General features: G+C 48.8%; 2 protein-coding genes across 2 annotated transcripts in view; one reads left to right on the forward strand and one right to left on the reverse strand.

Moving 5' to 3' along the window:
* Positions 1-10,245: 10,245 nt before the first annotated feature.
* On the reverse strand, positions 10,246-11,686 carry ACTL9 (actin like 9). Its single transcript, NM_001038569.2, has one exon. The coding sequence runs from the start codon at positions 11,570-11,572 to the stop codon at positions 10,322-10,324; it is 1,251 nt and encodes a 416-aa protein (NP_001033658.1). The 5' UTR covers positions 11,573-11,686; the 3' UTR covers positions 10,246-10,321.
* Positions 11,687-11,717: 31 nt separating this feature from the next.
* LOC101904981 (uncharacterized) overlaps positions 11,718-14,151 on the forward strand; it is a 48,361-nt gene continuing 45,927 nt past the window's right edge. Inside the window, exon 1 of the mRNA XM_024995365.2 lies at positions 11,718-11,910. The gene's annotated coding sequence lies outside the window, so the exon portion shown is untranslated. The remainder of the gene's footprint in view (positions 11,911-14,151) is intronic.

The following is a 14,151-nucleotide window of genomic DNA, read 5'->3' on the forward strand; positions in this document are numbered from 1 at the left end:
GTTTAATATTGTTAATATTGAAGTCTCAGGCAAGTTTAATATTGTTGTGCTTCATAAGGGCCTGCATGACCTGTGGTCACCCCTCCCTTGCTCCCTCCCACCCAATCCACTGTGATCCCCAAACCCGTCACGCTGGTCCTTGTGGGTCCTTCAGTCTGGAATGCTTTTCCCTCATCTTCTTGGATCCTCTCCTATCACCCATCCCGTCACCCTGTTTAATTTTCTTTTTTTCTTATTTATTTATATATACTTAGTTGGTTGTGGCACGTCTTAGTTGTGGCACGTGGGATCTAGTTTCCTGACCAGGGATTGAAGCTGGGCCCCCTGCATTGATAGTGAGGAGTCTTAACTGCTGGCCCACCAGGGAGGTCCTACATCACCTTGTTTAATTTTATTCAGGGCATTTTCTACCATGTGTCTTATTTCTTTCCATGTTTATTATCTGTTTCTTCCACTGGGCAGAAAGCTCTCAAACTGTCAAGTAAGTGTTGGCTGAGGACTTACTATGTATCAGTGTCCAGACCTCCCAGAAGTCACAGTTCACTGGGGGAGGCTGAAGTGAGTTGTGTCACCTGGGCAGACAGACATAATGTATAATCCTGATACATGTTAGGCTGAAGCCTGGTGCTTGGAGGACTTGACCTGCCTGGGTGGTCACAAAGGGCTTCCCAGAGCTGAGATCTGAAGCAGGGGCATAGCATTAACTCAGGAAAGACAAGAAAATAAAGTGCTCTGGGTGGAGGGAACAGCTTGTGCAAAGGTCCTGAGGTGGAGGGAAAGTCCCCCTGACCTTGAACCCTGTCACCTGGCCCAGTACTCCCTCCACCTCCCCATCCCCATCTGGCAGCCATGTCTGTCCATGCAAAGTTTCAAGAGACCTCAGGTAATAGGGGTAGGAATACATGTGTGATTGTGTGAACAGTCCTGCTAAAACCAGAATTTAATTACACTGTGCTTGGGTGGGGTGAGTGTTGGCTGTGTCCCTCTTCTCCTGGGGCAGTGAGCTGGACGGGGGCCAAGAAGCAGCTGCAGGTGTCCCACCGTAGGTATGGGTGGCAGTGCCGATGACTTCCTGGTTTCCATGGGAAGCCCTGTGGCCAGGGTCTCCAGGAGCCTGACCTTCCAGTCTCTACTTCTTGGGCCAGCCTCATGCACACTGTCTCAGTGCCTCACCGCCTCCCCTGTCTTCATACACACAGCTGAGATTAGGGCAAGGCGAGTGAGGCATTCTGCCTGACAGCTCAGTAATCAAAGTGAATAAACCTTGAAATATGCTTCACATATGACATCGTGTAAATTTAAGGTGTACCACATGCTAATTGGATATATTGCTACATTGTAACATGATTGCCATTGTAGTAATATTTATACCTCTGTCACTATTACTGGGGCTTCCTAGGTAGCTAGTGGTAAAGAACCTGTCTGCCAATGCAGGAAACTTAAGAGATGCAGGTTTGATCCCTGGGTCGGGAGAATCCCCTGGGGGAGGGCATGGCAACCCACTCCAATCCATGGGGTCCAAAGAGTTGGACACGACTGAAGTGACTTAGCACGTACGCACATCACTATCATTATCACCTCTGTTCCATTATTATAATTTCTCTTTAGTGGTTAGAATAATAAAGTTCCAGTCTCAGCAAATTTGATGATTACAGTATTGTTGTCTATATGCTCTAGACTGTGCATTAAATCTCTAGGGCTTATCAAGTAAATAATATTTCAGTGCAATGTTTTTTGTTGTTTGTTTTGGGGTTTTTTTTGGTCACACCATGTAGCAGGTAGGATCTTAGTTCTTTGACCAGGGATTGAACCCACGCCCCCTGCAGTGGAAGCAGAGTCCTAACTGTCAGGGAAGTCCCAATGCAATGATTTTAATTGAGAGTGTTTTCTGTGCCATACAATTCACCCTTTGGAAGTGTATAGTTCGGAGGCAGTTAGTATATTCATGAGGTTGTACGGCCATCACCCCTGTCTCCTCCAGAATTGTTTCATCATCCCAGAAAGAAACCCCATACCCATAGACATCACTCTGTATCCCTCTCTACCCTCAGCTCCTGGCATCAATGCACGTAAAAAAATCAACATTAATGCAAAAAATTCCATGATAAACAAAGTGTCAAATTTTAAGATGCAATCTTTCAGTTGTTCAGACTTATTCAGTCAGTAAGTTGTGTCTGACTCTTTGCAACCCCATGAACTTTAGCCTGCCAGGCTCCTCTGTCCGTGGGATTATCCTGGCAGGAAGATTGAAGTGGGTTGCCATTTCCTCCTCTAGTAGATCTTCCAGACCTGGGGATCAAATCCAGGTCTCCTGTGGCTCCTTCTCTGGCTCATGAAATGCTAAGTCACTTCAGTCGTCTCTGACTCTTTGGAACTCATGGGCTGTAGCCCGCCAGTCTCCTCTGTTCATGGGATTCTCCAGGCAAGAGTACTATAGTTGGTTGCCATACCCTCCTCTAGGGGATCTTCCTGACCCAGGGATCGAACCTGCATCTCTTATGTCTCCTGCATTGGCAGACGGGTTCTTTACCACTGAGCCACCTGAGCAGCCTGATATTATCCTCAAAGAGTGAAAAGTGGTTTGGGGATATGTGCACAGACATACATAGACTGTATATGTTTAGATATGGTAGATACATACTGGTTCTGTGGCATTAAACTTTTATACAGGGCAATTAAAAAATGTCTAAAAATGATTGCTCCTTAATGTGTAATAATGAAATAAAGTTTGAGAACCTCTGATCTAATAGCAGCCACTACTCAGATTTTTTTCTGAGAACTTCCAGAGATATTCTAGGCATTTTCAAGCAAATACCTACACTTCCATTTATTCATTTTTTTAAAAAAGATTGATTTATGGCTACACTGGGTCTTTGTTCTGCACATGGTCTTTCTCTAGTTGTGGCGAGTGGGGGCTACTCCTCATTGGGGTGCGCAGGCTTCTCGTGGCAATGGCTTCTCTTGTTGTACAGCACAGGCTCTCGGTGCTCGGGCTTCAGTAGTTGTGGTACATGGGCTTGGTAGTTGAGGCTCATGGACTCTAGAGCACTAGCTCAGTTGTTCTGAGGCATGTGGGAATCTTCCTGGACCCGGGATTGAACCTGTGACCCCTGCATTGGCAGGTGGATTCTTATCTACTGGACCACCAGGAAAGCCCCTCCTTTATTTATTTATATTTCTAGCATAAATGGTCACAAACCATCCTGTGGCCTTCTTTTTTTTCACTTTGAGTATATCTTGGTGAACACTCCATGTCAGTGAACAGAGCTTGCTGGTCCCCTTTTTAGAGTTATGCCTGGAAAATCCCATGGGCGGAGGAGCCTGGTAGGCTGCAGTCCATGGAGTCGCACAGTTGGACACGACTGAGTGACTTCACTTTCACTTTTCACTTTCATGCATTGGAGGAGGAAATGGCAACCCACTCCAGTGTTCTCGCCTGGAGAACCCCAGGGCCGGCGGAGCCTGGTGGGCTGCCGTCTATGGGGTTGCACAGAGTCGGACACTGAAGCGACTTAGCAGCAGCAGCAGCAGTATTCCTCTATGTTTGAATGAAATGTATGTTCTCATGGATGTGTTCTCATGGATGCTCACATGATGTTGGCAACATATGATGTTGTTTCCAACCTTTTGCCACAATAAAGTGCTGCAGTGTGTGATGGACAAGTGCATTTGCGTCATCTCACATACAAGCGATTGTATCTGAAGGAGAAATTCCTAGAAATGTGATAACTGGCTTGGAAGCTGTGTGCATTTGTCATTTAGGTAGATATTACCACTTGTTCTGCATAGAGTTGGTACCAGTTTCCTTCTTCATCATCAGAATAAGAGAGTGCCAGTTTCCTCAGAGCCTCACCAACAGGAGGTGTTATCAAACCTTTTGATCTTTGCCAATCTGATCGGTTAAACATCGCATTGTGGTGTAGTTTTAATGTTCACTTCCCTTATGAAGTTGAGAATCTTCTCTTGTGACTAAGAACCATTTGTTTCTCTTCCTCTGTGAGCTCAAAGTTCATATCCTTTGTTCACATTTTTATGGACTGTTGTAATATTTTTCTTATTGTTTCTAAGCATTCTTTATATATTAAGGACATTGTCCCTTTGTGTTACGCCCCTTTGTTTATTATTTGTCATTTGCCTTTTAAGAGTTTATTATTTTTGAATTGTCATTTGTCTTAACATTGTTCAGGGTGATTTTTACCAGATTTTTTTTTGATGTTTACATGAGATAACTATTCTAGTTATTCCTTTTATGGCATCAGAGCTTTGTGTTATACTGACAAGGCAGGCCTTCCTTTGATAAGATAGGAGGTGGAAAGGAGCATTCTGAGTAGAGGGAGTAGCAGGTGCAAAGATCCTGAGGTATGTAAGTCAGGGTTCCCCAGAGAAACAGAACCAACAGGATGTGTGCATAGAGAGGGAATATCATTTTAAGGAATTGACCCATGTGGTTGTGGAGGCTGACAAGTCCAAAATCTGCATGATGGCCAGCAGACTAATGACCCTGGAAGCGCTGCAATTTGATCTGAAGGCAGTCAGCTGAAGAATTCCTCCTTTCTTGGGGGCAGTCAGTCTTTGTTTCCTTAGACCTTCAACTGATTAGATGAGACTCATCTGCATTATTGGCGGCGGGGGGGGGGGGGTGTGTGGTAATCTGTTTTATTCAAAGTCTACTGATTTAAATGATAATCTTATCTAAAAAAAAAAAAAAACCTTCCCAGCAACATCTAGATGGGCACCATGGCCTCACCAAGTTGATACATAAAATAAGCCATCACAAATCTACCCATTGTCAACCTGACATGCACACAAACTCCTTAAACCACACTTAATATGCAAAAAAAGGCAATAACAAGATGATGCTCCCACCTAATATGATAAAACTGTCCTGCAAATGACTGAAAACATGCTAACCCTTGCCACAGAAGAGGAGACAAAGTCCTTGAGTGATGTTTACCCTTCTCTTTGATATCCTAATTTAAATACTACAGTCTAGGGGCTTCCCTGGTGGCTCAGTGGTAAAAAATTTGTCTGCCAAGACAGGAGACATAGGTTCAATCCCTGGTCTGGAAATATCCCACATGACATGTGGAAACTAAGCCCATGGACCACTACTACTGAGCCTGTGCTCTAGAGCCTGGAAACTGCAACTGCTGAAGCCCGCACGCCCTGGAGCCCCTCCACAGCAAGAGAAGCCACCGCAGTGAGAAGCCTGTGTACCACCACTGGAGAGTAACCCCTGCTCTACACCACTAGAGAAAAGTTCGTGCACAGCGACGAAGACACAGCGCAGCCAAAAATAAATAAAGAATTAAAAAAATACTACGATGTGAAGTTAATGATACTTAAACACTATGTTATAAAGTCAACACATCTTCTGTTACACGATATGGAAATAAAAAAGGGAGGAAAACAAAGGTATTTGCTTAATTTGTATACCTGCGTCTCCCACAGCTCCTGTATTGCAGGTGGATTCTTTGTCATCTGAGCCACCTGGGAAGCAATTATATGTGTAAATTTGTACTATCCACACATATTCATAACAAAACAGGGGAGAAATTCTCATGAGAGTTGTAGTCATTTCTTGTGTAACTTGTCACGTGGTTGTAGCCGATATTTATAACTACCTTCTGAGCCACCCTTGGTACCAAATTTCTCTTAGTCTCCTGGGGTCGCCATAACAAAACACTTAACAGATTGTGTGGCCTAAACTTCAGACATTAATTTTTTCACATTTCTGGAGGCTAGGAATTCAAGACTGAGATGTTGACAGGGCTGGTTTCTTCTGAGGCCTCTCTCCTTGGTTTATAGATGGCCGTCTTCTCGTTGTGTCCTCAGAGGCTGTTTTCTCCAAGTGGTATAATAATTTCTCCCTCTTTATAAGGACTCTAGCCATATTGGACTAAGACCCACCCTAATGGCTTTATCTTAATTATATCTTTAAAGGTCATATCTCCAAACACAGTCATATTCTGGGGTGCTGGGGTTAGGGTTTCAACATACGAATTTGCCGGGGTGGGGGGTGGTGGCAGTGTCACAGTGCAGGCCACGACAGTACTCCCTTTGAGGAACAAAGATGTGACTGGTGTGGTAACGATGAAGATGTGCTCAGTCATGTCTGACTCTTTGCAACCCCGTGGACTGTAGCCCGCCAGGCTCCTCTGTCCATGGGATTCTCCAGACAAGAGTACTAGAGCGGGTTGCCTCCTCCAGGAGAGCATCCTGACTCAGGGATAGAACCCATGTCTCTTGCATTGGCAGGTAGGTTCTTTACCACTAGTGCCAACTGGGAAGCCCAGAAGAAGAAGGTGGTGGGAAGGAAAGCCAAGGAAAAGTTTGGAGAGGTTGGCAGAGGGTTCAGAGCTGTCGTGAGAACTTGGTTTTTTCTTTTCCACCAGAGTGTTTTAAGTTGCAGTTTGCAAAAATCCTCTGCAAGGTCTTCTGGAAGGTGAGAGGGGTGACCGAAGTGCCAGTGAGGAGGCTCCCCTGATCTTCCAAGTGAGCAATGAAGGGACTTGGGCTGGGGTGCGTAGGAAGGAAGTGGGTGGTTTTGAAGCCACAAGAAGGAAAGGACTGGAACTTTTCTGGTGGTCCAGTGGTTAGGAATCCACCTACTAATGCAGGGGACATGGGTTTGATCCCTGTTTGGGGAAGATCCCACATGCCTTGGAGCAACAGAGCCCGTGCGCTGCAACTACTGAGCCCACGCTGTAAAGCCTATGCCCCACAACAAGAGAAGTCACTGCAGTGACAAGCCCACGCACTGCAACTTGAGAGCAGCCCCAGCTCGCTACACGTGGAGAAAGCCCACATGCAGCAATAAAGACCCATAAATACATAAATTACTTAAAAAAAAAAAAAGAAGGGAAGGACTTGTGGGTCAGTGTGTGGAACAGATATCAGCCAGTGGGAAATTGATGGAAAGTGATCAACCCACTTTCTCTGGTAGGACCTTCCAAGGAGGGTTTGGTAGGCTGAGACTGCATTTCTTGTTCACTGTGGTTTCCTTAGATTTGAGTAGAATGCCAGACATGTAGTGGGTGGCCAGTGAATGTTTCTGGACTGGATGCATGAATGACTTAAAACCAGAAGTGGGAAAATTTGATGATGTTGGGTTTGGGAGAGTAGACTCCACGGTTGGAGAAGGCAATGGTACCCCACTCCAGTCCTCTTGCCTGGAAAATCCCCTGGGCAGAGGAGCCTGGTAGGCTGCAGTCCATGGGGTCGCTACGAGTTGAAAATGACTTTCACTTTCACTTTTCACTTTCACGCATTGGAGAAGGAAATGGCAGCCCACTCCAGTGTTCTTACCTGGAGAATCCCAGGGACAGGGGAGCCTGGTGGGCTGCCGTCTATGGGGTCTCACAGAGTTGGACACGACTGAAGTGACTTAGCAGCAGCAATAGCAGCAGCAGACTCCACGGGTGCTCGTGCGCCTGAGGTGGGGGGAACTGAGTCTCTGTAGCCCTCAGTGCTCTGGATTGAGGGTGGCAAGCAGAGTGCAGAGGTTTACCTAAGTCTGCTGGGAGGAACTGGTATTTCTAACAGATTTGAAGTAGTGAGCTCCCTGTTCCCAGGAGTATGCAAGTGGGAGAGGCACATTTCCAGAGGGTTGTAGAGCAAATCTCTGTCCCAGGGAAGGTTTGGAGCTGGGAGAAGCTTAGTGTGGTCTAAATGAGAGTCCTTTGGGTTTCCCAGCAGCCCAAGGGTCGTGGGGATTTCTGCATCATCACTTTCTGTGATTTCTGAGTCTCAGCCTGTCCCACATCCCTTCTGTGTGTGTGTGTGTGCCTGGCAGTGCCCTAATATTGTGGTGTGGGTGGGTCTAGGGTGCCAGGTTTGCTGCAGTCATTGTGGTTCTAAATTCCGTGCTGCGCTCCCCAGTAGCCTTGTGTTTGGAGGGGCTGCCCCCTGGTGGGAAGAATGAGCAATTCCCCTCACCACTTCCTAACCTCTTGGGAGTTCCCCGGTGGTCAGGTGGCTAAGACTCTGCCTGTAGTCCCAAAGCGGTGGGCTACAGTTTCGATCCCTGGTCAGGGAATTAGGTCCCACATGCTGCAACTAAGACTCGGTGCAGCCAAATAAAAACAAAATTTTTTTAAACTGTTAAAAAAATAAAAAAAGAAGTAGTGCTAGGCGGTGAGTCAGAGGGACACATCTAGTTTGCAAATAAAAATCCAAAACAAAGAGACTCACAGAAAGACTCATGGAGAGACAAAGACAGGCAGTGATAATCAGTAAGTAATGATTGGTTGAAGGAATGAATGAAGGATCCCTTGGAACAAATGTAAGCATGGATAAAGCTCTGGCAGCTCAGGCTTAATTCTGTTGATACACTGGGAGGATGTGTCCAGGGGTCCTGATATTCACCAGGCTGGATGGCATAAAGGCAAAGAGTCTTGCCTCCAGCAGGGGCCCAGGTGTCTGAGGATGAGGGTGGCAGGGTGGAGTGGAGGGGACTGAGGGCACCCTTTGGGGAGAATGTCTGGCCCCTCCCCAGCAGGTGAGGTACGAGAGACCACCTAGGGTGTCCTCAGGCAGGTCCCTGAGAAAGTCCCTGGGGTGGCATAGTAGGAATAGGTTGAAAGAGGTTTGGGGAGATGGAGTTAACTTGGAATGAATTACTAGAGGAATGGAAGGAATGGGGAATGGACATCCCAGGACGATAGGCCCCTGCAGACTTGTATGGGGGTGGCAGGAGGGAGCCAGAGTCCAGGGGGAGCCCCCCTCTACCCCAAGCATGCCTCAGGGTTACATTGTCCTGGGCCGCTCTTGTGAATGTCACTGGCCATTGGTGTCTCAATTAAAGGGATGGGACCTTGGGGGGGGGGTGGTCCTGGGGGTGAGTTCTGGGGAGTCTGAGAACCCCAGGGTGGGTGTTCTGGGGCTCACCATAGGGCAGCCTTGGGAAAGTGTCTTTGGGGAGGCAGTTGGAGAATCAGAACACAGGGGTCAGCCTAGGGTGTTAGTGGGATCGTCACAGGATGATCCTGGAGACTGGAGCTTTCCTAGGATCATTCCAGGGGCTGAAGAATGTGATCCGGAAGTACATTGAGAAACCATGTGGGAGGGTTTCTGGGGGAGTTGCAGAGCAAGGGGGAGGGCACCATCCTTGGGGCGGGGGAGGGGGGATGGGGTGGTCTCAGAGCATGGTGTCCTCTGGGAGTACAGATGGGGTGGGGTTGTGGGAGCATCTGGATGGAAGAAGTTTGGGAAAACAGATCATGCAGGGTGGGCAGAGGTGGAACTTAGGGGATGAGCTTTGAACATGGGATCCTTTAGTGAGTCACTGTAGGGAGAGACCCTGAGGGTCAGAATTGGGATCTTTGTAATGGGTGTGGGGGTTCAGCACTTGGGGGGATGTTCAGGACATCAGGGTGTCAGAAAATTTTGGATAATGAGAACTGAAAGGCCAATGAGAGGGTGGATTTGAGGTGCCCAGAACCAGATATGTCTTTGTGGATGGGCCTGGGAAGTAGACCCCAACCTGAGTTTGTAGGAGACTAGGATCCTACTACTACTACTACTACTACTAAGTCGCTTCAGTCGTGTCCGACTCTGTGCAACCCCATAGACGGCAGCCCACCAGGCTCCCCCGTCCCTGGGATTCTCCAGGCAAGAACACTGGAGTGGGTTCCCATTTCCTTCTCCAATGCATGAAAGTGAAAAGTCAAAGTGAAGTCACCCACTCACGACCCCATGGACTGCAGCCTACCAGGCTCCTCCATCCATGGGATTTTCCAGGCAAGAGCACTGGAGTGGGTTGCCATTGGATCATGGAAGCTGGGACTGACAGAGTTAAGACATGATGGTATGTGTGTGTGTGCAGTGTGGACTGATTGTGGGGGAGGGGGGTTCTGGGAGTCAGAATTGGGGTGTATCATGGGGCTTCCCTGGTGGCTCAGACTAGAATCTCCGCCTGCAATACAGGAGACATGGGTTCGATCCCTGGGTCAGGAAGATCCCTTGGAGAAGGGAATGGTTATTCACTCCAGTATTCTTGCTGGGGAATCCCATGGACAGAGAAGAGCCTGGAAGGATACAGTCCATAGGGTCGCAAAGAATCGGACACGACTGAGTAATTAAAAATTTTCACTTTCATGGGAGGTGAATGCAGGCAGGGAAGAACCAGAGATATCTTGAGAGGCAGACCACCTTGGGTGGGGGAAGGTGAGTCTGTGGCGTGGGAACCAGGTGCCTCGGGATGGGTTCAGCAGTGGACCTGGGCGAAGGCAGGACAGAACCAGCTTGGGTAGCAGAAACTTTACTGCTCAGGACTGTCTCCCCGCCACCCCACCTCGCCAACACCCACCCCCGCCCCCGGTCAGTAGCATTTGCGGTACACGATGTAGGGCCCCTGTTCCTCATATTGCTCCCGCAGGACCCAGCAGGACTGGAAGGTGCGCAGCGAGGCCAGGATGGAGCCCCCGATCCACACGGAGAAATTCCTGGTTGGCTGGGCCATCACCACTACGTGTGCCTCTGGTGGCAGATTGCGGAGCAGTTCTGTTTGGAAGCGCGCCTGGAACCCGGTGAAGAGAGAAGAGCCCCCGCACAAGAGCACGTTCTGGGCCAAGTCGGTCCGCAGCTCCGCGGCCACTTTGGAAAGGCTCTGTTGGGCCATGGTGGGGACGCCCACGGGGGACAGCCCTGGGATCTCCGGGGGACTGAACAGCAACTCGGGGCACTGGAACAGCTCTTTGCCCAGCGTGACCGTCCGTCCGTCTGGCAGCTTCAGGGTCTGGCGGCATTCCAGCTCTGGCCGGGCCTGTTCCTTCAGGAAGTCCGGGGCCACGTAGCAGTATCTGTGCTTGATGTTCTCCACCGTGTCCAGGTCCTGCTGTCCCAGGGGTAGCCCAGAGCCGAGCAGCATCTCCGCCAGGAAGGCGGTCAGGTGGGTGCCCGCCAGGTCCAGGCGCTGTGTGGCGTGGGGCAGGTTGTAGCCTTGGAAGACGGGCACGGTGTAGGTGACTCCGTGGCCCGTGTCTACCACCAACCCGCTGACCCGCCCGTGTGCGTAGACCGACAGCACTGACTGAGAAGCCACATACATGGCCGGGGAGCTCAGCGACTCAAAAGCCACCTCCACTAGCTTCTCGCGGTTGGTGGAGGGGCTGAAGGGCGGGTCGGAGAACAGCAGCGGGTGGTCGCGGGTGGCCACGCGGAGGTCATGCTCCAGCATGTGGCGCCAGATGAGCTCGGCCGCATCCCAGTCCACCACGATGCCGCTGTGCACGGGTTGCACTAGCGTCAGCTCTGGGCGTTTGCGGGCTGCTTCGCCGATGAAGGTTTCCATCACCGGCTGCCCTGAGGTGGCCGGTTTCTGGGGCTGGCAGCCGACGATGGTGGCCACGGTATAGGTGGGCCGGGCCTGCCCGGCGAAGCCCACCTTACACGTGCCTGTGCCCATGTCGATGACCACCGCCCCGGTCTTTGGGGGCAGTCTGTCGCCCACCATGCTGGGGGGTTCCTGAGGGAGGGTGCTTTTTGCCAGGATTGAGCTGAGGTTCAGGCTAGGCTTGGGGATCTCCGGAGAGTCTTGGGGCTCTAAGGGGTTGCCCTGATTTGGATCCATGGCTGTGAGTAGTTGCCTGGGCTGCTTGGCAAAGCTGACTACTTTCCTCTGGGGTGTGGGTGGGGGAGACGTGGGAGTGGAGAGGCTGGGCCTGGAGCAAGCACAGGCAGAGAGAGGGAGAAGGGGCTGGGCCGCGGGTCTGTGACATCATTCTGTTGCTCACAATGCAGAAGGGGGGGTGGGGGTAGGGGTGGACCCTTCCTTTCTGGGGAAAACCCCCAGAGTATTCATCTATTCTGAATTCCCTACCCTCACCTACCCACCCCAGTGCCAAATTTGGAGAAGGAATAAGCTAGAAGGTGTCCGAAGAGGAACCTCTGACCCAGTGCCCTGATTCAGTAAGACCCACGAATCCTTCTCTTGGTGCCTTGTCTTGAAGTTATTTATAGTGTGGTCTCTAAGAGCTGCTCACAGTTCTCCTTAGAATATTAAAATATCGATCCTTAGAATATTAATCAGAAAGTGGTTGGTGTTAGGGTGACCTTTTGATTTCTTTAAGTACTTTAAAGTACATAGCTATTTATTTAACTGTGTGGGGTCTTTCATTGCAGCATGTGGGCTCTAGTTCCCTGACCAGGGATTGAACCTGGGCCCTGGGCATTGGGAACGTAGAGCCTTAGCCACTGGACCACCAGGGAAGTCCCAGCTTTTTGTTTTCCCAGAGGATGGGATGGGAGGCAAAGAGAGACACAGACACCCCCTATACTAGATTCTTTGACATTTCTGCTTTTCCTGCTGCCTGAAACAGCCTCCCTTCCTGCAGGGCAGGAATTTGCTCTTCAAATCACAGCAGGAAAACATCTCCTTCTGTAAGTCTTCCTTGATTCCCTCTCCCTCTCTCTACTGCCTGGTGATGGTAGGAGCTGTCTGCCTTCACTGCAGGGACTTTATCTGCTTTCTCTTGGTGGAAGGGAGTGTCTGGGAGATACAGAAGGGAGCTTTCAGGATAGATAGGGCTTCCCAGGTGGCACAATAGTAAAGAATCCACCTGCCAATGCAGGACTGTGAGTTCTATTCCTGGGTCGGCAAGATCCCCTGAAGTGGGAAATGGCAACCCACTTTAGTATTCTTCCCTGGATAATCCTATGGACAGAAGAGCCTGGCAGGCTACAGTCCATGGGGTCACAAAGAGTTAGACACAACTAAACGAGTGAAAAACATCAACAATAAAATAGATCCAGATGGCTCAGTGGTAAAGAATTTGCCTATCAATGCAGGAGACACAGGAGACGTACATTCAGTCTCTGGGTTGAGAAGATTCCCTAGAGGAGGGCGTGGCAACCCACTCCAGTATCCTTGCCTGGAGAACCCCATGGACAGAGGAGCCTGGCTGGCTACAGTCCATAGGGTTGCATAGAGTCGAACATGACTGAAGTGACTTAGCACTCATGCTGGTGTTTCACCTCAAAAAAGAAATGATAATTATGCAAGATAGTAGATGGTGGTAAGCATTTTGCAATATGCAATTGTATCAAATCAATCCATGCATTTAAACTGACAGTGTTATATGTCAATTATATCTCAGTAAAACTGGGGAAAAAAAAGCACCTCCCATCTCCCCCCTCACCCCCCACCACCCACCTCCAATGTGGATCTCAAACCCATTGCTTCTTGGGGGAGAACCTCTGCAATTGTAATTATTCTCCCATTTGTGGGTCATCTATCCAGGGGTATGGGTCTTGACTATACCATATCTTTGCCCTTCCTACCCATTTCATTGTGGTTCCTTCTTTTTTTTTTTTTTTAATTATTATGATGATATTGGCATACTTTTTTTTTTTTTTTTGGCCAAGCGGCACATGGGATCCTAGTTCCCTGACCAGGGACAGAATGCGCATCCCCTGTGTCAAAAGTGTGGAATCTTAACCACTGTAGCACCAGGGAATTCTCCTGCTGTTCCTTCTTTATATCTTTAGATATAGAAGATCTTCTCTGTTAGTCTTCAGGCCGTCCTCATCTATAGCTGCGCTGTAAATAGTTGCAATTTTAGTGTGCCTTTGGGGAGAGGCAAACTCAAGTCCTCCTAGTCTGTCATCTTGGTCACTCCCCATCCATCCATCTTTGATGCAAATCAGTGTGGTAGGTGTCGAGAATCCGAGACCCACCAGCCACTTCTCCATATCTCATTTTCTCTTTCCAACCTCCTGTCTGCATCAATAAATATTGATGTGTCCATGTGCCTTGGGTACCAGCTACACAGAAATGGCTAATAGCAGGTACCTTACCAGCATGTGTCTATGGTCTATGACAGTGTTACTCACATTGTGGTCCATAAACTGTTACCGTTTCTTAAAGAGAAAGGAACTTTGGAAGAAACCATAAATCAATATCACTAAACTTTCATTCAACCGATATTTCTTACACAGCAAGCATTTCTCAGTGAAGGAAGCAGTGTACTATATAACTTTCTGGTGCAAGCTCTTTATCTCCATGCGGACTGTCACCACTGCTTTGAGTACTGGTCTAGAGTTTGAAAAGATCCTTTCATGATGAATGTCAAATCCAGAATTTGTTTGTACCTTGTGCTGAATTGTGAAGCTTTATCCAGACTTAGGTAGAAAGCAATGAGATCAATGCTA

The sequence above is a fragment of the Bos taurus genome, chromosome 7 (genome assembly GCF_002263795.3).
Source record: "Bos taurus isolate L1 Dominette 01449 registration number 42190680 breed Hereford chromosome 7, ARS-UCD2.0, whole genome shotgun sequence".
In the NCBI taxonomy this organism is placed as follows: Eukaryota; Metazoa; Chordata; class Mammalia; order Artiodactyla; family Bovidae; genus Bos; species Bos taurus.